Source organism: Phyllobates terribilis, unplaced genomic scaffold (genome assembly GCF_046119375.1).
Source record: "Phyllobates terribilis strain yellow unplaced genomic scaffold, ASM4611937v1 Scaffold_10__3_contigs__length_209671492, whole genome shotgun sequence".
NCBI classification, from domain to species: Eukaryota; Metazoa; Chordata; class Amphibia; order Anura; family Dendrobatidae; genus Phyllobates; species Phyllobates terribilis.
Genome location: NW_027362770.1, coordinates 133,760,211 through 133,784,262, shown reverse-complemented (window position 1 = coordinate 133,784,262; position 24,052 = coordinate 133,760,211). Strand labels below are relative to the sequence as shown.

Below are 24,052 nucleotides of genomic sequence, written 5' to 3'. Positions count from 1 at the left end.
CAATGAAGGATTTGCAGAAGGTAGAAGCGGAGGAGTAGTGCGGAAAGAGGTGGATTAGTCGGACACCAGAGTTAAGTTTGGACTGGAAAGGTGAGAGATTGTTAGCAGGGAGGCCACAGAGGAGGATGTTGCAGTAGTTGAGGCGGGAGATGATGAGGACGCTAACATTGGAGTAGATTCAGGGTTGAGAAAAGGACGGATTCAGAAAATATTTTCAAATTGGAGGCAGTGAGAGCTTGGATGTGTGGTCTGAAGGACATGGCAGAGTCCAGGGTTACTCCGATGCAGCGGACGTCCGGTAAAAGGGAAAGATTGATGGCATTTATTGTGATTGAGGTAGTGGAAGGAAGTTAAGTGGGAGGCCAGAAACTTGAGTTCAGCCTTGTTTACATTGAGCTTTAGGAAGAGGGATGAGAAGGAGGATATGGCTGATGGACTCTCCGGGATATCGAATGTTAGATTGATGGTAGTCTGACCCTTAAGACACTTGTTGCTCTTCAAAATTGGACTTTGCTGCAGTACCAGCCACAGCCACATGGCGAGCCATCCTGCCTGGATTAACATTGAAGGGGCTTCACTTCACTAATGCCACATTCACACATCTTTGTATGACGGTCTGAGCACTGACTGTCCACTGTGACCCAAACTTGGCAGCCTTATAGTGATGCACGGATTGTCCGCAGGTCTCCTTACTTGAACTTGCCCACCTCCATAGTGATGCATGGATTGTCCGAGGGTCTATTGACCCGAACTTGGCAGCCTCATAGTGATGCATGGATTGGCCGAGGGTCTGTTGACCGGAATTTGGCAGCCTCCTAGTGATGCACAAATTGTCCGAGGGTCTCTTAACCTGAACTGGCCGTCCCATGGTGATTCACGGATTGTCCAAGGGTCTATTGACCTAAACTTGGCGGCTCCATGATGATGCATGGATTGTCTGAGGGTCTATTGACCCGAATTTGGCAGCCTCATAGTGATGCTTGAATTGTCCAAGGGTCTCCTGATTGGAACTGGCTGCCCCATGGTGAAACACGGATAGTCCAAGGGTTTCCTGATATGAACCTGGCAGCCTCAGGCTAAGTGCCCACGATGCAGAAATGCTGCATATTTTTTCCGCTTCTCCCTGGCAGGTAAAATGCATGCGGATTGTACATGCGGATTTTACATGCTTTTTTCCTGCCAGGTAGAAGCGTTTGTCAAGCGTTCTTCACTTGCATTTCTGCATTCGGGTCATCAAGCGCTTTTCCAAGCAATTTTAGCATCACTTCGAAAAGTGCTTGACAACTTGGTCACACTATATAAATCCATGTAACCGGCATGGATTTATATAGTGTGACCAAGTAATAGTTAAAAAAAAGAATAAGAGTGGTAAAAAATCAAAAATAAAGATTATACTCCCCTTCCGATGGCCCCCGATGTTTTCTCCGCTGCGTCCAGTCTGTTGTATCTGTCGCGGTGGTGTTTAAGGACCTGCCATGACATCATTTAGTCATGTGACAGGTCACGCGACTGCCGACGTCAGCGGTCACGTGACCTGTCACATGACTAAATGACGTCATGGCAGGTCCTTTCACACCACCGCGACCCATACAACAGACTGGACGCAGCGGAGAAAACACCGGGGGCCATCAGAAGGTAAGTATAATCTTTATTTTTGATTTTAAATTCTTTTAACAGTTTCTGTGGTACCCGGGTCCGGAGGAGAGTCTCCTCTTCTCCACACCCGGGTACCATCCGCACATTGAACCATGTGATATCCGTGTGTGCAGATGCAGTGATGCGGATGTCACGCGGTCCAATGCAAGTCAATGGCAGCGATTATTCTGCGTGTCCGTAAAATTAATGAACATGCTGCGTATTTTTCCGCAATGATAATCCGCAGCGGAAATTTCCGCAGCATGTGCACAGCACATACGGATTATCATTGGGCACCATGGGGCACGTATTACCAAAAGTTTTTTAAGCGTTAAGCGGCAAAAATGCTTGAAAAACGCATAGTGGGCACGCAGCCTCATAGTTATGCACGGACAGGCCGCGAGTCTCCTGACCTGAATTTGACCACCTTTATAGCGATGCACGGATTGTCTGATGGTCTCCTTACCCGATCTTGGCAGCCTCATAGACATATGGGGCTGCCAAGTTGGGATTAGGAGACCCACGGCCAGTCTGTGCTTGGACCATGACACGGATGACCCAGCATTATGCTCATATGCTTGATGGACCTAATAATCTCAATGTCTTGTGAATCCAGGGCTTTATCTCTCGCCTAAAGTCTTAAATTTTGTTATTTAGCCCCTTAATAACTAGTGAGTGTTCCTTGTGCCGGTATTTGTCTATAATCCTTAGAGGAAATTTCATAATTTATCCACATCATCGATGATCCTTTGTCTGAAAACAGACGTGTTGGGTATAATCCTCTGGTTTATCTAATCTTAATCCTGTGGACTTGGAGTTTTGTAGATCTCAGTGGCTCTTTGTCTGGATACATCCTGTGTGATATTAGTCTGATTCATTGTATGTCTTGTGACTCATCGTGAAGATGAGAAGTCCAGCATCGGCCCCCGTAGAGAACACAGGAGCGTTTGGCCAAGCCGAGCGTTCCCATGTGTGGGGGAGTCGGGTTAGATATGTCAGCTGAACAATTGGCTGAAAACTATATAATGTGTATGGAGGCATAAAGTAAATCTTTCAGCAGTTTTTATTTAATCTGAGAGCTGCATGATGTAGGGGCTGAGAGCCTGATTCCAACGATGTGTCACTTACTGGACTGCTTGGTGCAGTTTTGGTAAAAATCACTGTTTTCTGTGCTGTAGATGTAGCAGAGCTCTGAATGCTGAGCCCTGTAGAACCCCGCCCACACCACTGATTGGCAGCTTGCAGGCAGTATACACAGAAAACTGCCAATCAGTGTTGGGGGCGAGGTTACACAGATCTGCTGTAGCAGAGTAAAGCCCCCGTCTCACATAGCGATATCGCTGCTGTGTCACGGTTTTGGTGACTCACCAGCGACCTCACCAGCGATGTCGCTGTGTGTGACACTTTGCAACGATCAGGCCCCTGCTGTGAGGTCGCTGATCGCTGCAGAATGTCCTGGACCATTTTTTGGTCTTTGCCCTCCCGCTGGTCAGCACACATCGCTGTGTGTGACCAGCGGGACCAACGATCTGGCTGGTAACTATGGTAAACATCGGGTTACTAGGGGCACGCGCGCACTTAGTAACCCGCTGTTTACCATGGATACCACTCTGCTACGGTGCGCGGAGGCTCCCGCGCACCGTAGCAGAGTGGTATCCATGGTAAACAGCGGGTTACTAGGGGCACACGCGCACTTAGTAACCCGATGTTTACCATAGTTACCAGCCTGCTCCTGCTTAAGCATCAGGCTGGTAACGGGAGCAGGACATCGTGGAACGATTCTTTCCACGATATCGCTGCTCCCCTGATCGCTGGTGAGCCTGCCTGTTTGACAGCTCACCAGCGACCACATAGCGACGCAGCAACGATCCCTGACAGGTCGTATCGTTGTCGGGATCGCTGCTGCATCGCTTAGTGTGACGGGGCCCTAAGAACAGTGATAAAGCAGAGCTAATTCAGCGAAGAGGAACAAGAAATACTTGGTGGTTCGATGCAGCATGACTGGCACTGCTATGAAGCAGAGTTAATTCAGAGATGACTAAATCAGGAAGCGTAGTTGAGTTGGTCTCAAGATAGCCGAGTTGACTGGACAATGTAACAGAGATGATTTTGCAGCCAAGCTTCGTGTGCTGGAGAACTCAATATGTCAAAGCCAGCACAGTGATATAGCAGGGTTGAGTTTGCAGCAGAGTTCAATAGTGGTACTTAAAATCCTTAGTATAAGCGTTGATGGCAACCTACTGACTACTCAGGTGGCATCCTCCTGCCTCAGTCGGTCTACGTGGCTCAAGAATGTGACATCACAGAAGCACATTGGGTTGCCCCAGAGGTGGCAGGAGGGGGACTCTGGCGCTGGATCAAGTAGAGATGAGTAGCCCAAAACCTGTCCGTGGGGACATCAGTCATGAGAGGTTGGGCAGGATCAGGGCACGGCCAGTCTAACTTGTCTCTGGAAAGATTCCACCTTGCTACAGACTTAAAATTTGCATATGGTGCACTCTGGCATTAAAATAAGGAATCTGCTTCTGCCAAGCAACACCGCTTTAGAAATACAGGAGCAGAACAATAGGTCAATAGTGACAGCTTGATGGGTGGAGACAACTGATTAGGTTCCCTTGTTAAATGGGTTCTCTAAGAATGTGGAAAAAAAAATGGCCGCCATCACATATTTCAAACTGCAACCTGTCCTAGTCATGTGTCAGGATGGTTTGCAGCCTGAAAAAAAACATTGCTTGACATGTGTCTCGACTGTCAGAGGAGCAGCATTGTGAACAAACCTAACTGTTCTGCTCACTGCCACGAAGCAGGGTAGTAGCTGGAGAAAAAAAAACCTTTTCGGATTACTGGGCACTACAGACTTTTTTTTTTTTTCCTCCATCTTCTTGATCAGTCATTCTTCGTGCTCTTCTGTAAAGCTCGCAGACTGACTGAGTACAAATGAGCATGGAGGAGAACTAAAGCTGGAAAGAAAAAAGCCATTTGTGCTCAGTTTTCGTCAGCAAATCATCTATATTTGTTCATGATGCTGGTGATCTGACAAGAGGCACATGTTTCTTTGGGCTGTAACCCATCCTGACGCCTGATGAGGACTGGTTGCAGCTTGAAATATGTGATGGGGGTGTTTTTTGTACCACATTTTTGGATGACAAAATTTTGAAGACCAGAAGCCATTGCAAAGGGGAGTTTACTGTAATCAGATTTATTATTGACTTCGATGCAAGCTGTATTCTCTACCTTTTTTTAAAAAAAAAAATGTGGGCATCAAATCTAAATATTATACATTGATCTACTGCAGCAAAGCAAAATTTTCAAAACGCAACAAAAGATTATCCAGTTCTTTAAAGAGTCACATTATGGCTGCGTGCCCACGTTGCGTATTACAAGCGTATATGCTGCGGAATTTCCGCAGCGTAAACGCTTGTAAAACGCATGTATATCCGCACCCCATGGTCCCCAATGGCATTCCGCAATGTCAATGCCCATGCTGTGGATTTTTCCACAGCGTATATGCTGCGGTCAAAAATCCGCAGCATGTTCATTAATTTTGCGTTTCCGCATGCGGAATCAATGTGCGGATGGTACCAAAGTCTGGAGGAGAGGAGACTCTCATCCAGACCTGGGTACCAAAGAACCTGTAAAAAAAAGAATAAAATAAAGTTTATACTTATCTTCTGATGTTTTCCCTCCGTCGCACTGTTGTCTGAAGGACCTGCCACGTCATTGAGTCATGTGACCCATGACATGACTCAATGACATCACCGCAGGTCCTGCACACAACAGCGTGAGCCGCTCAAGACTCCGGACGGGGCAGAGAATGCATCAGAAGGTGAGTATAAACTTTATTTTTTAATTTTTTCCCATTCTGATTCTTTTTTTTAACTATTACTTGGTCACACTATATATGCCGGTTGCATGGATTTATATAGTGTGAACAAGTTGTCAAGCACTTTTCCAAGTGATGCTTAAATCACTTGGAGAAGTGCTTGATAACCCGCATGCGGAAATGCATGTGAAGACGCTGCAAAGACGCCTCACAAACGCTTCTACCTGGCGGGAAAACCGCATGTAAAATCCGCATGCGATTTTCCCGCCAGGGAGAAGCGTAAAAAATATGCTTCAGGTCCGCAACGTGGGCACTTAGCCTATCAGTGTCACATGTAGCATTTGGGGCTGATCCCAGTGACCTTTAGACATTGGTGAACGCCATGTATTCTTTCATACGTTCTTAAAGCCCTGACTCATATTTTGTAGGCATCTCTGAAAATGTAATCCTTATTTCTAGGTGGCCATCTTTGAAGAAGACTTTAAGAGGGAACGCAGTGATCGGGAACGTATGAACGAGGAAAAGGAGGACCTGAAACGAGAGATGGAGCAGCTTCAAACACAGCTGGCCCAGGCCAACACTAAGGTGCAGAGTCTCTCCTATTCTGGTGTTGTCAATTGAATCTGTTATTTCTGAGTTTACCAGTCCAGTGGGTGGTCCTACTCAATGATTGGCAGCTGTGAATCCCCAAAAAGACCGCCCACTGGACTCCTAAGCCAAAAATCATCAGAAATAAATAAAATGCAGGTTATATTCAATCTTTGGCCAGAAAACTGAGACGATTGATCTATAGGTGCTCTACACCATTTTACGATGGGTTTCTTTTAACTGTTGCATGTTCAAGAGATTTTCTAACTTCACACAACTGCTAGTTAAATTAATCTTGAAATAAAAAGAGTAATTGTCCCTGTTACTATCTTTACTGAAGTGTCCTTTTATATTATTCTTGATCTGCCTATGTATAGTTAAAAAAAAAAAACTGAAGCAACTTTGCAATGAAACATTTCTTACCACTTTGTGTCTATAATTCCGATTTGTCTCCATGGTAACAGACTACAAACAAACCCTGTGTAGTCAGACGCTGTACTTACACTCCCTTGTATGGTGTTTACTGTACTATATTAATTTCCATTTCAGCTACACACCTGTCAGGAGGACTTACAAAGAGAGAAAGAACAGGGACGTGAGCGATCTAGGCCGCAAGAGGTAAGGTGCTACTTTTATTGGGTTGTTTTGAAGATTAACCGTAGTTTTATTTTTTTTTTTCTATAAATCAGTAGTACACATGACAACAAGAAACAAGAATATATCTTATCAAAGACATTTGCTTCTTTCTCCTCCTTGACTGATCATTCACTTTGTAAACTTGGTATTCAGTAAAGGCAGATTTTCCCATTACTGAGATAGGAGATAACCGTTAGTGCTTATAAGGATCTATGGAGAATGGTAACTGGAGATGACAGTTGGTGCTCATAAAGTTCTATGGAGAACTGTAATTGATCTTTGATTTGAACTTGCAGCAGAATGTCTGTGTATTCCTCTAGCTCCTCTCTTCTTCTCCACTCTCCATAGATTTTTAAAGGCACTAACTGTCATCCATCTCTGTAATGGGAAAATATGTCTTCACTGAAGAGTGAAAAATTTGGTCCAGGAGGAGAAAGAAGTAGATTGCTCAGATAAGAGAGATTACACATTTTCTTATTGATTTATGAAAAATAAAATAATTAAAATGACTGTTACTCTTTTAAGCGTTCCTTAATGCTTCAATGGTTAACATGGCCCAACACATAGAATTACACAGCCCTAAATCCACATTCTCAGATCTGCACCTTGTTTTGCTGATTTGGTACGTTTTTGCCCTCTGGAAAACACACGGGATGTTCCAGTTTATGTTTATTACTATACAGCTCACAGATTTTTTTTTCTCATGTCCGTTAATATTTCCTGGTTTGTGCTGTGAACCATAACCACCGTTAACCAGTTGATTAGCTGCTTGGGTAATCCTTACTACTGACAATCCCTACTTGTTAGAAAGGTTCATTAAACAGATCGGTGGGTAATCTTGACAGTAAATGTTCAATTTCCCTGTAGCGCCACCACAGGTGATATTCAGTATTGCACGCTGCTTATTCAAACCAGTTGTCTTTCTGGGTAATGCAGGACAGAGTGAGAGATGAGCTTTATCACCGCTATCCTTTTTGACTCTTCAAATAGTTTTAAGAATGGGACAGAATAAATAATTTAAATCGAAAAATTACTCTTATTTAAATCAAGTTTTTTTCTGTTTAAATCTATTTTTTTTTATATCACAATCTTTATTAAAAATTAGAATCATTGCAATTCTCACACTGGCCACTGGGGCTTTTTTTTTAGACTCTAACTTCCTGTTGTTTGAGGAAAATTGACACTCGCACATTAGCCGCAATGGTCAAACTCCGCCCTATTTTTTCGCATCAAAGCATCTAATGAGCGGGTGCAAAAGTAGTCTTGAAGGGAGGAGGGGGAGCAGGACCAGTTGTGACATCGCCTATTGTGGATTTTGTGTAAAACGATGACCTGTCATTTGTAAACCTGCCTCTGATGATAATGAGCCTGCTGCAAAACGACAAAGCTAAGAGTCTTAAACAAAGCCGCAATAATCATTGTGAGATTACAAAAATAGTATGTATTTTTTTTAATAAAAAAAATTACAAGTTTTGTAAAAAAAAAATACTTGTAACACAAAAAAATTGAATACTAAAAATAAGAAAAAATAAGAAAAAAATGAAACAAAAAACTATCAAACAGAAGTCTGCAGAAGCTATAGAGCAGATTGATCAGTGAGTCAGCGGACCTGCGTCATCGCACTGCATTAATGAAATGGTGTACTGTTCCGCCTCAATGACGTTTATAATGACAGGATGTTAATTGCCGTCCAGTCTCCCATCCGCATCTGCTGTTCCTGAGCGCTTGTTGGAGATTTATTATTTTGGTTCTGACACCGAGGCACGGAGAGGAGATTGCTGCAACTTTCACAGGGCAAATCTAAATATTTTAATAAAACAAGTCCACATGATTAATGCTGGTGTGGACCACAGGATACGTGACCGATTCTCATCGCTAAGCTGGACCTTCAATGATCACGAAGGATCGGTTTCCCCAGTATCAGTTCTGTAGTTCTGTTCATACATGACCACCGCTTTATTCACTGTCTCCCATGGAAAATTGTACATGCACACAACCATTGAATTCATACTGGAGAAATAGGTCACCGATTTTTGTGATCATTAAAGGGGTGGTCCGAAACTCTATTTCATGTCATCTAATTTAGTTTCTAATATCCTTTAATTAAAAATTCCCCATCATTCCCTCACTACACTTTCTAACTGCTTTGTTTTACTTTTTTTACGACTTCCTGTTTGATGGCGCTTCGTTTGAGAGCCCCCAGTGCATGCTGGGATATAGGGGTTGCGGTCACTGCCCTGAAACGAAGCGTAAGCAGTGATGTCCATTTTAGGGGCTGGGCTAGTCCCTGCTCTACTGAGCTTGTGTTGGTTGTCAATTCTGACCTTGTCACTATTCAATATGCTCAGTGACAGTGCACTCGCTCGCCAGCTCTGATCAAAAGTAATTAAGCCGGCAAGAGCGCGCACTAGCAGTGCACATTGCAAGGAAAAAGCCCAACAGAGACCAGCCCCGCATCCGCAAGTGACGTCACTTGTGGGGGCCGAGCTGGTCTCTGCTCGCTCTTCCTCTCCTTACAATGCACACTGACAGTGCTCTCTCACTTGTCGACAGTGACCGCAGCCTTACTGTGGCAGTGACCGCAACCTCTGCCCCCAGTGACTACTCGTTTGACTATTCAAGCATGCGCTGGCAGTACTGTAATAATAATACCCATTGATCAATATATTTCACCTATCCTGTTGTCTGCATCAGTATTGCATTAACACTTCTAGTATCCTCACCCAGGCCATTGGGATGGCATTTAGTGACTAAGCAGGTAAATCCCCAATCCTTTCTGAACTTTTGCTTAGCTTCTAGCCAGAGAATCCGCTAATTTGGAAAATTCCCTTTACAGAATTTCTCTCTTATTACATAGTAGCGACTCTGGACAGTTTCCTCAGAAAGATTTGCCTTTTCTGTCTCCATGGTAACAGACTACAAATGATTTGTTTGTAGTCTGTTACTATGGAGATACGTAAATATTCCCAGGAGCCAGTGAAGAATCTTTTAGGAAAAAAAATACAAAATCTGCTACTACGCCTTTTTTTTTTTCTCAACTATGTGCTTTCAGTTTTTTTAAATATTACCCAACTCTGGGTGCCACATATATATGCATTGTTGTGACGGATGGCGAATTACATTAGGTAGCCACATCTGTGACGTCGTTGTATCCAGGATTGATTTATATACATTTCCTATATGTTTTTCAGGCTGTTGGAGAGCGATTTATAATAAATCATCATATGGGACCTACCTGTCCGCCATACCACCGGTATCCTTACAGCCCGCCTGCCATGATGTACCCAGGATATGAGGACTGGCCCATCTGTTATCCACCACCTGTTGTTGGTCCGGAGCACAGTCAGGTTCAGGATCTGCCAAATGTTCCACCGGTGAGTCCCCAATGGTCCGCTTGTTTCCTCTTCATTGATTTTCTTTATCTGTATCTGTTCTAATGATCTTTATTTACAGCCAGCATATCAGTGGCGAGCAGCTAACGCTCCTCCAAGACCTTTCAAGGCAAAAGAGGTCCCCAACCCTAAAAAGAGGGAGACTGGTAAGTAGTAAATATCAAATTTGGAGTAAGAATTTATTAAAGGCGTGTTCTCAAGTTTGAAAGTCATCCCCTATCTTTTGGATAAGGGATAACTTTCCGATTTATTGAGGGCCCAACAGTCGTGGCCACCAACAATCCTGAGAACCAGGGCTCTGAAGAACCTTGTGTAAAAAGAGCAGTGATTGATCATGCGCTCTATTTAGGCTAATGGGAGCGCCGAAAGTCAGCCAAGGAGGGCCTTCAGATTGCCCATCAGCTGCCATGACCATGTTCCATCAGCACATTGCAGTCATGTTGTTCCACCATTTATAACCTTTTAAATGACCGTTATCATGAATAAAAATTAAACTAGGGTTGGTCCGATCGCAGCAGTCTGAATTGGATGCCAGCTGTATTACACAGACGGCATCTGTATGGAGCCTGCGGCATATATGCTGTGTGCACATCAGCTGTGCATGTTCAGCGGTTGTCGCAAATTGAAACCTGGGCCGAGTGGGCCCGCCAGGCACCATTTACCCCAGTATTTGCCCGGGTTCATCTTGTGCCGGCCCTGAATCTGCCATATAAAACTATAGAGACTACATGACTTTCTTTACATCCTCCACACAGCTACAGAACCAGGCACAGCTGAAAAAAATGTACAGTGCTAAATAATGAAGAGGTTGGTTGAACTGCTAGATCACCAACGATTTCATGTTAAAATTCTGGAAAACCTGTTTAAAATGAATGTCCTCCTTCATATATTCTTATTAATACCTTACCTCCTTTGTTAAGAAATATTTCTTGCAGCCACCAATACAGGAGCTTAGCTGCATACGGGGTTGATATTGGGTTTTATATATAGGGAGCTGTTAGGAGCCACATGTTTCATATTCTGTTCATTGTCATTGTAGACGCCACAAAGAAAGGAGCTCAGATCTCTCAGCGGCAAACCTAAGGATCTGCAGGGAAGACGGCGTATTTACTGATATTCACACTTCTTCTTGGCATGGTGTGTACACAGCCTTCCATTCCTAAACCATGTGAATGAAGAGAAGGAACAGGTCGGTCATGACCAGGCAAAGGACAGAGCGCACCTGGATGACTTAGATCAGTGCATTATCTGTATGGAGTATACCTACATATATACCACTAGCCTTTCCTGTGTACAGTAGAAGGAGAGTGGCATTTTTAATTAAGTAGAAAACTGTAATATTCTGTTTAGCTAACAGTCTCTTTACCTCAATGCAAGAGATTTTATTAATGTAACCAATATAATAAAATTCCTCCTTTATTTTCTCTCCCTTTACTACTCCCTTCAGTCCATCCTTTCGCTCCTCTATCTTATGTAAACCCTGCCTTATATTTCATCCTTTCTTCCGTCTTTACCTTCCTGTCCCTCTCTTTTCTTCCCTTTTTCCTCTCTCGCTTCATAAATCCCCCCCTTTCCTCCACCCCCTCTTTTCTCCTCTTTCCCGCCCTCACTCGTTTTCTTCCTGTTCCCCCTTTCTTTTTCTTGCTCCCCCTTTCTTTTCTGTTCCCCTTTTTTCCTTCCTGTTCCCCCCTTCTCTTTTCCTTCCTGTCCCCCCCTTTTTTTCCTTCCTGTCCCCCCCTTTTTTTCCTTCCTGTCCCCCCCTTTTTTTCCTTCCTGTCCCCCCCTTTTTTTCCTTCCTGTCCCCCCCTTTTTTTCCTTCCTGTCCCCCCCTTTTTTTCCTTCCTGTCCCCCCCTTTTTTTCCTTCCTGTCCTGTCGCCCCCTTTCTCTTTTCCGTCCTGTCGCCCCCTTTCTCTTTTCCGTCCTGTCGCCCCCTTTCTCTTTTCCGTCCTGTCGCCCCCTTTCTCTTTTCCGTCCTGTCGCCCCCTTTCTCTTTTCCGTCCTGTCGCCCCCTTTCTCTTTTCCGTCCTGTCGCCCCCTTTCTCTTTTCCGTCCTGTCGCCCCCTTTCTCTTTTCCGTCCTGTCGCCCCCTTTCTCTTTTCCGTCCTGTCGCCCCCTTTCTCTTTTCCGTCCTGTCGCCCCCCCTTTCTCTGTTCCGTCCTGTCGCCCCCCCTTTCTCTGTTCCTTCCTGTCGCCCCCCCTTTCTCTGTTCCTTCCTGTCGCCCCCCCTTTCTCTGTTCCTTCCTGTCGCCCCCCCTTTCTCTGTTCCTTCCTGTCGCCCCCCCTTTCTCTGTTCCTTCCTGTCGCCCCCCCTTTCTCTGTTCCTTCCTGTCGCCCCCCCTTTCTCTGTTCCTTCCTGTCGCCCCCCCTTTCTCTGTTCCTTCCTGTCGCCCCCCCTTTCTCTGTTCCTTCCTGTCGCCCCCCCTTTCTCTGTTCCTTCCTGTCGCCCCCCCTTTCTCTGTTCCTTCCTGTCGCCCCCCCTTTCTCTGTTCCTTCCTGTCGCCCCCCCTTTCTCTGTTCCTTCCTGTCGCCCCCCCCTTCTCTGTTCCTTCCTGTCGCCCCCCCTTTCTCTGTTCCTTCCTGTCGCCCCCCCTTTCTCTGTTCCTTCCTGTCGCCCCCCCTTTCTCTGTTCCTTCCTGTCGCCCCCCCTTTCTCTGTTCCTTCCTGTCGCCCCCCCTTTCTCTGTTCCTTCCTGTCGCCCCCCCTTTCTCTGTTCCTTCCTGTCGCCCCCCCTTTCTCTGTTCCTTCCTGTCGCCCCCCCTTTCTCTGTTCCTTCCTGTCGCCCCCCCTTTCTCTGTTCCTTCCTGTCGCCCCCCCTTTCTCTGTTCCTTCCTGTTTCCCTATCTTTCTCTTTTATGTTCCCTTCTTTTCCTTATTGTTCCCCCTTTCTATCCACCCTCATCTTCCTCGATTTTCATTGACACCTTAAGATTGGGCCAAGATTTAGGCCAAAAATGTACACAGATATTTTAGGAGAGGGAAAAGAAACCTGAGTATATTCCTGCACTTGCTACAGTAGCGAGAATATACAATGGACGATCCGTGGGCAATACATAGTACAGGTTCATTGTGAATCATTTACCAACGTAAATCAAACAGACCGGACCCCATTTTGCTAAGTGCTTCCTACCTTACCTGCAGGAGGGAAAAGCAGAAATACAATACTTGTTCAGTTTCTGCTGATTACCAGCTATTTCTATGGAACCACAGAGAAGATTGCTGTGAGCTGGTACCACCTACTTCTCCATCCCACTCTGCCCGTGATCCGTGAGCTCAGGCTCAATGGACTAATCCGTTTAATGTTATATTAAAATAAATATTTGAGTTCTTAATGTAACTAAATAAGTAAAGTCTTACGTCTTGCTGAAATGGTGCCCCCTATAGGGAGGTGGTGACCAAGGCAGGGGGTGTAGGAGACGTGCTCATCTGTGCTGGTCATTGATGTCATTCTATGTCAAAGATAATTCAAGTGCTGGAAATGTCATATTTTACAAATGTTATTTTCTTCTGTATGAGATTAACAGCAGTAAGTCAGCAGAACTGAAATGAATGTGAATGGAACCTTAAAGAATAAACGCAGAGGACTCATGTGTAACCTATTCCCAAGAATATTGGGATCTTTCATTATTTTGTATGTAGCCTGTGCACTGTAAGCAGATGGTAATCCAACCAAAAATGAAGGTTGTCCGATATTTTGGAAGCATAGAGGTCGCAAAGTCTTGAGGACATTATGATCAAAAATTTTGAAGGTTCAAGTTCATTAGGAGGAACTAAATTTTGTCTGGCCCCTTTTGGTCTCATCTACATGGACAATGTAGTCTTCTAGACCCTGGAGATCAGATGGAACCAGGCTTAGAGTGGTTCATGGTATGGTTGAGCTTGGTTGACATTGTCTATCCAGACCATCCAACATTCTCCATAAGCCTGTCCTCTGAGCTGGACCACAGAGATGGTGACTCCAGGGCCAAAACCATAGAAGGTGCTGAGATGTACAGAGCAGGGACCTGGTGTCTAAGGCTATTTCCTTTTTCTACACGAGTTAACACCTGTAGTATCAATGTCACGTAGTAGAAGAAGCTCTATTACAGATTCAACACTTTTGGGTAGGGTTTGTGCAAAATTGCATAAAAGAGGCATTTTTTGTTATAGGATGGTTCCTAGGAAGGTCTTAAGATATCCTTAAAGCAGAGACTTGAATGTTGGGAGGGACGTGTTGCATTCTAAGAATAAGAGTTCTTTTTAGAGATCGATTTGTCAAGTGAGAAACTGTGAAAATAGGTCCTATAGAAGGTGTAGACCTGGTGGGTCATTGTGTTTATTACTTATACCTTATTGAAGGTTTGGATGGTCAGATTTTTTTTTTTTATGTCGACCAGTGAAGAATTTAATGTTTTGGTTACAGTCCAATTTGTAGAAAATATAAGTTGGAAAGATCGATAATTGATAATATGGAATGGAAAATTTTGACCACCTATGATGGTCTCTTGTGTATATACCGTACGGTGAGGAGAGGGCAGGAAGACATACAGAGGCTCTAGGAGTTTGAGATACATAATTTTTGACAATTCTGTCATCATTTGCTTATTTCCAATTTGAGATTAGTGGATTGACCTGTCCTGTCCACCAACCTATAAATCACAATAGTCAGATGACTTGCCTAGCATGCTTTTCAGTGTACGAAAAATCTGAAATTTGATCACCCAAAGGTAGCAAAATCACGGGATTGCATTAAAATGTAGAACAGGAGATCCTGTTCCTTATTCATCTAGGAGATGAGACCTCTTGTGGTTGGTTTCCTACAAAAACCGTAAGGGGAGGGCATCTGCTTCATCCAGTTGCCTTACAGTCAGGCCGATCTGAACTTGTGGGAGGCAAAAAATGGCTGATTCCAATCGCTCTTATGAGTAGTTTTTGACAGACTTGGTGGTCGTCAGCTACTAGGTAGATTCTGTCAGCATAGACCCTAATAAACCATAGGTCGCTTACCTGTTAGTGGCGATATCCATCTTTTGACTTCAACACAAAAGAAAGCTCACTGTGTCGCCACTTGTGTGAAGGGGCTGGATGACCGGCTCATTTGAATAGCTAAGCCAGCCCCATACTCTGCCAGAGGCTACGCATCCAGGCTACGCAGCTCTTGAAGTGAACCAGTCACCAAGCCCCCCCCCCCCATACAGATCACTGTGTCAAAACAAAGCTGGAGTGGAGCTGCCAGGTTTTATTTATTTATATATATCTTTTAATATCTTGTAGACACTTTAAATGATTGGGCCCTGGTCTAAAGATCTACACCCATCTTTCAAAAGATGGCCGAGAAGTGTGCCTGAGAAGTGGACTGCACAGGAGATCACACTGCTCCTGCCTAAGTGAGCGCACAGAATGGAATATTGATTCAGTAGAAAGTCAGATTTTCTATTGAATCTGTATTTTGCTCTGTGCGCTCACTCAGGAACTGTGCGTTTTTTCTGAGCAGCGCACTTCTCAGTAGTCTTTTCAGTTATCGTTGAGGGTCTTAGAACCTGGACCCATCAATTTGCAGGCAAAATATATATGTAAAAAAAAAAAACAGTCAAGTGTCTTTTTTTTTTTTCCTCCAGCTGGGCAACCCCTTTAAATCTCTTGATCTAGGAAAATTAAAAAGGAGGAAGTGGAGGGATTCGTCAAGGCTGGTGTTTTATTAAGATGTGCCATTCATTTAATACACCTCTTAATGAATTTGGCACCTTTCAGCTGCCCATGCACCAGAAAATGTAGTTTGGTAATGGGCTGGAGTACATCTCTGCTATAATTTATGCCACTTTGGCATAAATCATAAAGGAGGGGTTTAATAGAAGGGGCGAGGTCTATAGCTATCTATTTTTTAAAAAGTTGTCGTGAAGGCTTTTGTTGCACAAACATTTGGGACATTTTAGCTCCAGTTTTCTGATGGTAAAGTGTATGATGATTTTGGACCCTATGACTTGTTGTAGGTGGGGGGGGGGGTCCCTAAAGACTGGAGAGGAGACATCGTTCAGCATCTTATGATTGTCTTTTCTTCAGTGGCAGATAAGTCTTGAGAGAGGCAGATCTTGTAGCCATTCATCTGAACCCTTGACAGAAGCAAAACGGACTTCAGAAAAAAGAGATCAATAAACTCATGACCTGAGTGATCACGGGCTTATGTCTGCCTTAAGCCTGTGACAAGTAACAAATGTCTCTGCACGGGGCTTTCAACAGTAATTGATGGAAACTTTAAAAATAGTCTTTTAGAATTCAGATTTAAAGGGGTTATCCAGGATTAAAAAAAATGACCTGCTTTATTTTAAGGGGAACCAGTCATAGTGTTTAAACTACAGGCATGTTATAGAGCAAGAGATACTGAGCAGATTAATATACAATTTTCTTGGAAAAGATCATGAAGAACTTGTATTTTACATGCATAGATTGATAGCTGTCAATCACTTAATAGGACCGCCCACTGGACTCCTAAGCATATAGCTGGGATTTAAATTAATAAAATACAAGTTATGCTGAATTTTTTTGCACAAAATTCTATATCAATCTGTTTAGCTCCCTCTGCTCTATAACATGCTGGTAGATGTACAAATTTGACCGATTCCCTTTAATAGCCCGATGATGCATGTACTTTTGATTATGGACCCATAGGCTTTATATTTGTGCTATGTATTAAACTATTAACTTAATGGCTGTACAGTACACTATTGGGAAATATAAGGGAAATATAACAATGCATATAATTGCCTGTAAAAGCCTCATGTAATATATTTGTTTTTATAATATAAGCCTAGTGTCACATTCCATGTATGTTAATAAAGTTTTTTTTTTCAACTGAATGAGTTTTTACGATCATGAATGCACCTTGACTTTAGCAGAAAATACTGCATTGAATTTTAGACCTATTTATTATATGCAGCTCATTTGACAAAGGGGTGTGGTTTAAAGAGAAGAATGCGCCTGGCCTAAAATTTGATTTACATTGCGCAAAATTACACCAAAATTTATAAGCGAAACAACTGGTGTGAAGTCAATGAACCCAAAAGAGGTGTAAACAGTCCTGCTCATCATTATTGGCACCATGTAGTTTAAGTACATAATGTGGAATATCTCCTGAAAAAAATGAATCAAGTGAAAGAGTTTTTTGTATGGAGCAGTCGTGTTAAATACAAAAGCGCAAATGATCATTTAAAATCAAAAACAATGAAAGGGAAAAATGGAAAAACCTAAAACTTGCTGTGCACTGGTATTGCGACCCTTTACATCAATTTAGTATGGAAACACATTTTGGCTCGCCTGTGGTAAATCGTCGGTGACCATGTGACATGAATTGGCCAATGAATGATGACTTTAGTGTTTTAAAAAGCCACATGGTAGGCCCTGTTGCTTTGTCACAATGGTGAAGGCAAAGGAGCTGTCTGAGGAAATCAGAACTGCTATTAGCAAACACAAGACTTCCAAAGGGTATAAGGCCATCTCCACAGAGCTTGGTATCCCAGTTTCATCAGTGCGCAATGTTATTAAAAAGTTTGTCAAGCATGTAACCGTCAAGGACCTCCCTAGACGTGGGGGAAAGCGGAACATTGACAACAGATGTCTTCGAAGGTTTGTGTGAATGGTGGAAAAAACACCACGTCAAACATCTGAAGGCCAACCTGGAACAGTCTGGGGTCATGGTTTCAAAAAGTACCACACTCTGTACACTAAGCCAAGCAGAGTTTTATGGGAGAAGGCCAAGGAAGAAACTATTGCTGAAGAAAAAAACATAAAAAAGAACAACTGATCTTTGCCAAAGAGTACCTTTTCTTCTGGGAAAATGTTCTGTGGACAGATGAAACAAAAATGGAGCTTTTTGGCAATGCAAAGCAAAAGTTTGTTTACAGACGGCGCAATGAATCTTATAAGGAAAAGAACACCTTACCAAGAGTTAAGCATGGTGGAGGATCCATAATGCTGTGGAGTTGCTTTGCTGCTTCTGGTACTGGAGGCCTTGACCATATCACCGGAATCATGAAATCAGAGAATTATCAAGAGATTTTAGAGCCAAATGGCCTACCCAGCGTAAGAAAACTTGGTTTGAGTCTAAAATCATGGGTTCTCCAGCAAGACAATGACCCAAAGCACACATCCAAAAGTACACAGGAATGGTTGAAAAAGAAAAATCGACTGTTTTAAAATGGCCAGCAATGAGTCCTGAACTCAATCCCATTGAAAATCTTTGGGGTGAGCTGAAATCTGCCATTGGGAGAAAAGAACCCTGCGAACATTCAAGAGCTTGAACAAACTGCAAAGGAAGAGAGGGAGAAAATTCCAGCTGAGAAGTACAAGAAGCTTATAGATGGCTACAAGAAACGTTTGGAGGCTGTCAGCAATGCCAAAGGGTGTGCAACCAAGTATTAATTTGGGGTGCCTTTTATTCCTGCACATGCTGTTTATTCTGTTTCTTCTTTGTTTTTCAATTTCCATGTTGCAATTTCAATGTTTTATTGTTGTATTACTTTGGACCACTAAATAAAAAATCCTGAGGTTATAACTTTGGTACATTTCTATTTATTTCTTAAGATATTGTACAGTCTATGAAAAAAATGAAGGGGTGCCAATAATGGTGAACAGCACTGTATGTTCCATCATAATTTTTGGACAGTAGTCTTAAAGGGAATATGTGAGCACGTTTTTGATATTTAATCTGACAGCAACATAATGTAGGGGCAGAGATCCTGATTCCTTCGCTATGTCACTTAGTTTACTGGGTGCAGAAGTTGTGATTAAAATCCAGTTTTCTCTTCTGCAGATCTTGCAGAGCTCTGAATGCGGAGCCCTGTATAACCTCGCCCACACCACTGATGGGCATATTTCTGACTACACTGTATAAAGACAAAGGTGCTAACTAGTAGGGACCAGGAAGTGTGTAGTTGGACCAGGAAGCACGAGACACCTAGTCCTGCAGTGATAATCTCCTGCTGATAAAACACTGATTGTATCGAAACTTCAAAACACAACCTAGTAAGTGGCACATCACTAGAATCAGGGTCTCTGTCACTACATCATAGTGCTCTCAGATTACATAGCAGAAACCTGCTGATAGATTCCCCTTTAAATTTGCACAGCAAATTCTCAAAATATTGTTTTCCACCAAGTAGGCTAGTAAGACTGCAAAAAGTTGTGTATGAACAAACAATGTTTATTGAGTACCAGCACAAATAAAGCTTCACCATTGAGCAGCAAGCACAAGACCTCCGGTTCTCGCAGAGCGCCCATCCCAGATTGGTAGAGTTGCCGGAATGCACTAAACGGCAATCTACCAAAATTCTGGTTTCTAGATAGATCCCACACATGTGTGCTTTCTGACCTATCCTTCATAATGATGGCATCTCCAGAATCCCTTCCGTCTCTTGCCAACTGCTCAAAGATCTGGCACAAAAGAGCACAAATATATATCTATGTATACACCAGCTCCAGAATATTAAGCCTGAAGGTGTCTACTTCTCCTCTCTTTCCATCCTCATAATCCTTTGAAGTTCCGACTGGGATTTCATATAAGTGATCACATCTTTCCTGACTTGGTTGACCGTTGTTCGGGGATGCCATCGTTTCACGGGATGTCCATCTGGCCCAACGAGGAATTTCTCAAAGTTCCACTTGATATCATTGATTTTGAGATCATCCCAAAAGAGACGATTTAATGGTTGGCCTAAGACCTCGCCGACAGGGGGACAGGAGTTCTGAGAAGAACAGATGGGGAGCATGTTATTACATTTTACTTAGATAAGTTCCTGGGTTATACTCTCAAACACACTCACTAGATCCTCATTCAGACGTCCGCGTACGGACCATAGTGCATGGACAGGCTCCAGGTCTTCCGATCCAAGCTTAACGATAGCCTTATGTATTCCGATGAGGCCAAGTCCAGGTCAGGAGCCCCGCAGCCAGTCCTTGCATCACGGTCCATACTTGAGGTCTAAGGGGTAACGGTTTTCTTTGTGGAGCATTACATACATGACATACATCTAAAAGATATACTGATGTAGCTAATGTTGTCTTGAACTGCTACAAAATTGATGCAACATTGCTACTCCTATAATTCGTATTGGCGCTTCCATGTTGCGCAATAGCAATTTTCACACAGTAAATACAGTTGTGCTCAAAAGTTTACATACCCAGCAGAATTTTTCCTTTCTTGGCCTTGTTTCAGAGAAAATGAATGCTAAAAAACCTTTTTCTCCACTCATGGTTATTGGTTGGGTGAAGCCATTTATTGTCAAACTACTGTGTGTTCTCTTTTTAAATCTTAATGACAACCAAAAACATCCAAATGACCCTGATCAAAAGTTCACATACCTTGGTGATTTTGGCCTGATAACATGCACAGAATTTGACACAAATGCGGTTGAATGGCTACTAAAGGTAACATCCTCATCTGTGACCTGTTTGCTTGTAATCAGTGTGTGTGCATAAAAGCTGAGTGAGTTTCTGGGATCCAGACAGGCTCTCACATCTTTCATCCGGCCACTGACGTTTCTGGATTGTGAGTCATGGGGAAAGCAAAAGAATTGTCAACGGCTCTACGGGAAAAGGTAGTTGAATTGTAGAACACAGGAAAGGGATACCAAAAAAATATTCAAGGAATTGATAATGCCATTCAGCAGCGTTCAAACTGTGATTTAACAAATGGAAAATCAGGGGCTCTGTAAAAACCAAAGCACGGTCAGGTAGACCAACAAAAAACTGCAAGGAAAATTGTTTGGGATGCAAAGAAAAACCCACAAATAACATCAGCCGAAATTCAGGGCTCTCTGAAAACTAGCAGTGTGGCTGTTTCAAGATGCACAATAAGGAGGCCCTTGAAGAAAAATGGGCTGCATGGTCGAGTCGCCAGAAGAAAGCTATTACTGCGCAAATGCCACAAAGTATCTTCCCTACAATACGCCAAACAGCACATAGACAAGCCTCAAAACTTCTGGAACAAGGTAATTTGATGTGATGAGATCAAAATTTAACTTTTTGGCCACAACCATAAATGTTACATTTGGAGAGAGGTCAACAAGGCCTATGATGAAAGGAACACCATTCCTACAGTAAAGCACGGAGGTGGATCGCTGATGTTTTGGGGATGTGTGAGCTGCAAATGCACAAGAAACTTGGTAACAGTTGAAGGAAAGATGAATGTAGCATATTTTCAGCAAATACTGGAGGAAAATTTGCACTCATCAAGCCCGGAAGCTGCGCATGGGATGTACTTGGATGTTCCAACATGACAACAATCCAACACACAAGGGCAAGTTGACCTGTCATTGGCTACAGCAGAACAAAGTGAAGGTTCTGGAGAGGCCATCTCAGTCTCCTGACCTCAATATCATTGAGCCACTCTGGGGAGATCTCATGCGCACAGTTCATGCTAGACAGCCCAGGAATTTACAGGAACTGGAGGCTTTTTGCCAAGAAGAATGGGCAGCTTTACCATCTGAGAAAATAAAGAACCTCATCCACAACTACCACTAAAGACTTCATTGATGTTAGAGGGGGCAATACATGGTATTAAGAACTGGGGTATGTGAACTTTTGATCGGTGTCATTTGGATGTTTTTGGTTGTCATTAAGATTTAAAAAGAGAAAACACAGTAGTTTGACAATAAATGGCTTCACCCAACCAATAACCATGAGTGGAGAAAAAGTTTTTTGTTATCATTCATATTCTCTGAAACAAGTCCAAGAAAGGAAAAATTCTGCCAGGGTATGTAAACTTATTAGCACAACTGTATTTGTTCATGGATTGCTACATCGGTATATTGGCTCCAATTTATCAAAAATTATTACAACATATATCGCTTTGAAAAGTCGCTAAATTTTTGCGCAATGCAAAGTTAATGAAACATTTTTCAACCTTTTGCCGTTTTCATGCCAGCTTTGCCCAGCTCTGTCAAAGTGGGCTGCTTGCCGAGGGTGTGACGCACTCTCGTCAAATTCATGACTTAAGCCAGAAACCTTACTCCAGTCCCTGAGATTTGTGATAAGGAGCACGGAGTTCAGATGCCTCTGAATGAATCAGGATCGTCTGACTCCAGCATGCCCCTTCATCAAGACTGGCGTGGTTATTTCTGGTCTTCATGAATTGTGGCCTATGTCTTTAAAGGTGGCTCTAGTTGTAAGGTGACTGATAATGGTTAATTGGCCAGTAACTATCATGCCCAACTCGAAAATCTGCACCCACGTATCAGTGGAGGATTTCAATATGGAAGCTCGAAAAGTAATTCATGGACACCTTGACATTGGCCATATGTGTTTTGAACCTGGAAAGTTATAGATACCTTCAAGAAGGTAAATACTTTCTGCTCTTTCTTCCCATTAACATCTCCTTTTTCAAAGATCTGGAAATTTGGAGTGAAGCCATTACCAGGACGAATATATCTGTAGAAAACAAAGAAGATTGGCGTGCGTGTTACATTATGAAATATTACAATGTCACAGCATGACTGGAGAGTTATATGTCGACACTTGGAAAGCCGCAGGTTGATGACCACTGGCTAAAGCTGCATTCACATGTCCATGTTTTAGATGTTTTATGGTCCATGATTTCCAGACTGGGCTTGGGTCTGACTGCTGAGTTTGGGTTTGGAAACATGCGGACATGTGAATATAGCCTAATCCTTATACTTTTAATATTCCAGACTTCTAACATGGCTTCTGTACCACCAGCTGAATGGTTTAGTACTTACTTCAATCCTAAGGCAATTTCTTCATTACTTCCCGGTTCTTGTAGACCAAATTGGTTGCAAGGAAACCCCAAGATGACCAACCCATTGGGTTCTAGTTCTTCTTGTAGTGCATTCAGTTCTGAAATGATAGCAGTATAAAATACATTATTTGTTGTCTAAGGGTGTAATGCCTTTCCTAATTTGCATATTTACTTTCATAGAGAAGCACTACAAGACCTATAAGTCTCCTTACACTGGCATGTCACTCTCCACAAGGAGAGATGAGTCCTTAGACCCCAATTCGAGGCCTGTCATACAGCTAAATCAGATCTCTTGCTTTGCACAGAGGAAGGGCAAATACCCCGAAACCTGTGTCTGCAAATAGAAATTCTGGTTTGGCTTTTATCCTAATCTCGAAGTCGTGTGGTAAGGCTAGTTAAAGGGTCGATATTAACTTTTAGGATTGCTACTTCCAATAGGTAGCACTATAGTTCAGGTCCTCTTCCTCTCTGAAGAGGAAATTTGCATAAATACTTTATTTCATATTTAAAACATCTGTCCTTATATATACAGCCCAGGCTATTCTATGTCAACTAGAATTCCACTGGGAATGAAGAAGCCAAGTCCCAGATACCACCAAACTGTGTAATCATTGATCATCTGTACACTCTGGAACAATTACTACTGATTGGCTTATTCTCCTGCAGCACCGCCCATGGAGAAATTGACCCTTTAACCTGGACGTCATGGCCAATTTCCATTTTTCGCTTTCGTTCTTTCCTCTCCTTCCAAAAGCCATAAGTTTTTATATTTCTGTCAATATAAAAAAAAATCTGAAATTTATATGAAAAAAGGTTTTTGTGTTTGTTGCCCTTTCCCGAGACCCAGAGCATCTCAGTTTTTCGGGATGAGGTCTTATTTTTTGCACCCTGAGATGACGTTTTTATTGATATCATTTTGGGGTAGATCCGATGTTTTGATCTCCTGTTATTGCAATGTTGCGGCTGCCAAAAAAACGTAATTCTGGTGGTTTGTTTGGTTTTTTTCTCTACAAAAAAGGGAAAAATATGTATGCAAAAACACTGATCACCAAAATAAAGAAATATAATTTTCTCATTACGCCTTTACGCAGATTATTTAATTTTTTTTTTAAATTGTTGTATTTTCAACGGGGCAAAAGGGGGCTATTTGAACTTGTGGTTTTTTTGTTTTTTTTTTACATTTTTTTCTTTAATTAATAGTCCCCTTAGGGGACTTGAAGCTGCGATCGTCCGATTGCCTGCGCTGTACATAG

General features: G+C 42.8%; 2 protein-coding genes across 2 annotated transcripts in view; one reads left to right on the top strand and one right to left on the bottom strand.

Moving 5' to 3' along the window:
• TNIP1 (TNFAIP3 interacting protein 1) overlaps positions 1 to 11,810 on the top strand; it is a 62,893-nt gene extending 51,083 nt beyond the window's left edge. The window contains exons 14-18 of the mRNA XM_073649814.1: positions 5,918 to 6,043; positions 6,596 to 6,664; positions 9,874 to 10,056; positions 10,136 to 10,220; positions 11,114 to 11,810. Coding sequence (XP_073505915.1) covers positions 5,918 to 6,043; positions 6,596 to 6,664; positions 9,874 to 10,056; positions 10,136 to 10,220; positions 11,114 to 11,157 — 507 coding nt within the window. The 3' untranslated portion in view covers positions 11,158 to 11,810. The remainder of the gene's footprint in view (positions 1 to 5,917; positions 6,044 to 6,595; positions 6,665 to 9,873; positions 10,057 to 10,135; positions 10,221 to 11,113) is intronic.
• Positions 11,811 to 18,600: 6,790 nt separating this feature from the next.
• The window catches only part of GPX3 (glutathione peroxidase 3), a 43,019-nt gene continuing 37,567 nt past the window's right edge, over positions 18,601 to 24,052 (bottom strand). The window contains exons 3-5 of the mRNA XM_073649813.1: positions 22,780 to 22,897; positions 22,372 to 22,471; positions 18,601 to 19,788 (exon numbers count right to left, since the gene is read on the bottom strand). Of these exons, the coding sequence (XP_073505914.1) occupies positions 19,546 to 19,788; positions 22,372 to 22,471; positions 22,780 to 22,897 (461 nt within the window). The 3' untranslated portion in view covers positions 18,601 to 19,545. The remainder of the gene's footprint in view (positions 19,789 to 22,371; positions 22,472 to 22,779; positions 22,898 to 24,052) is intronic.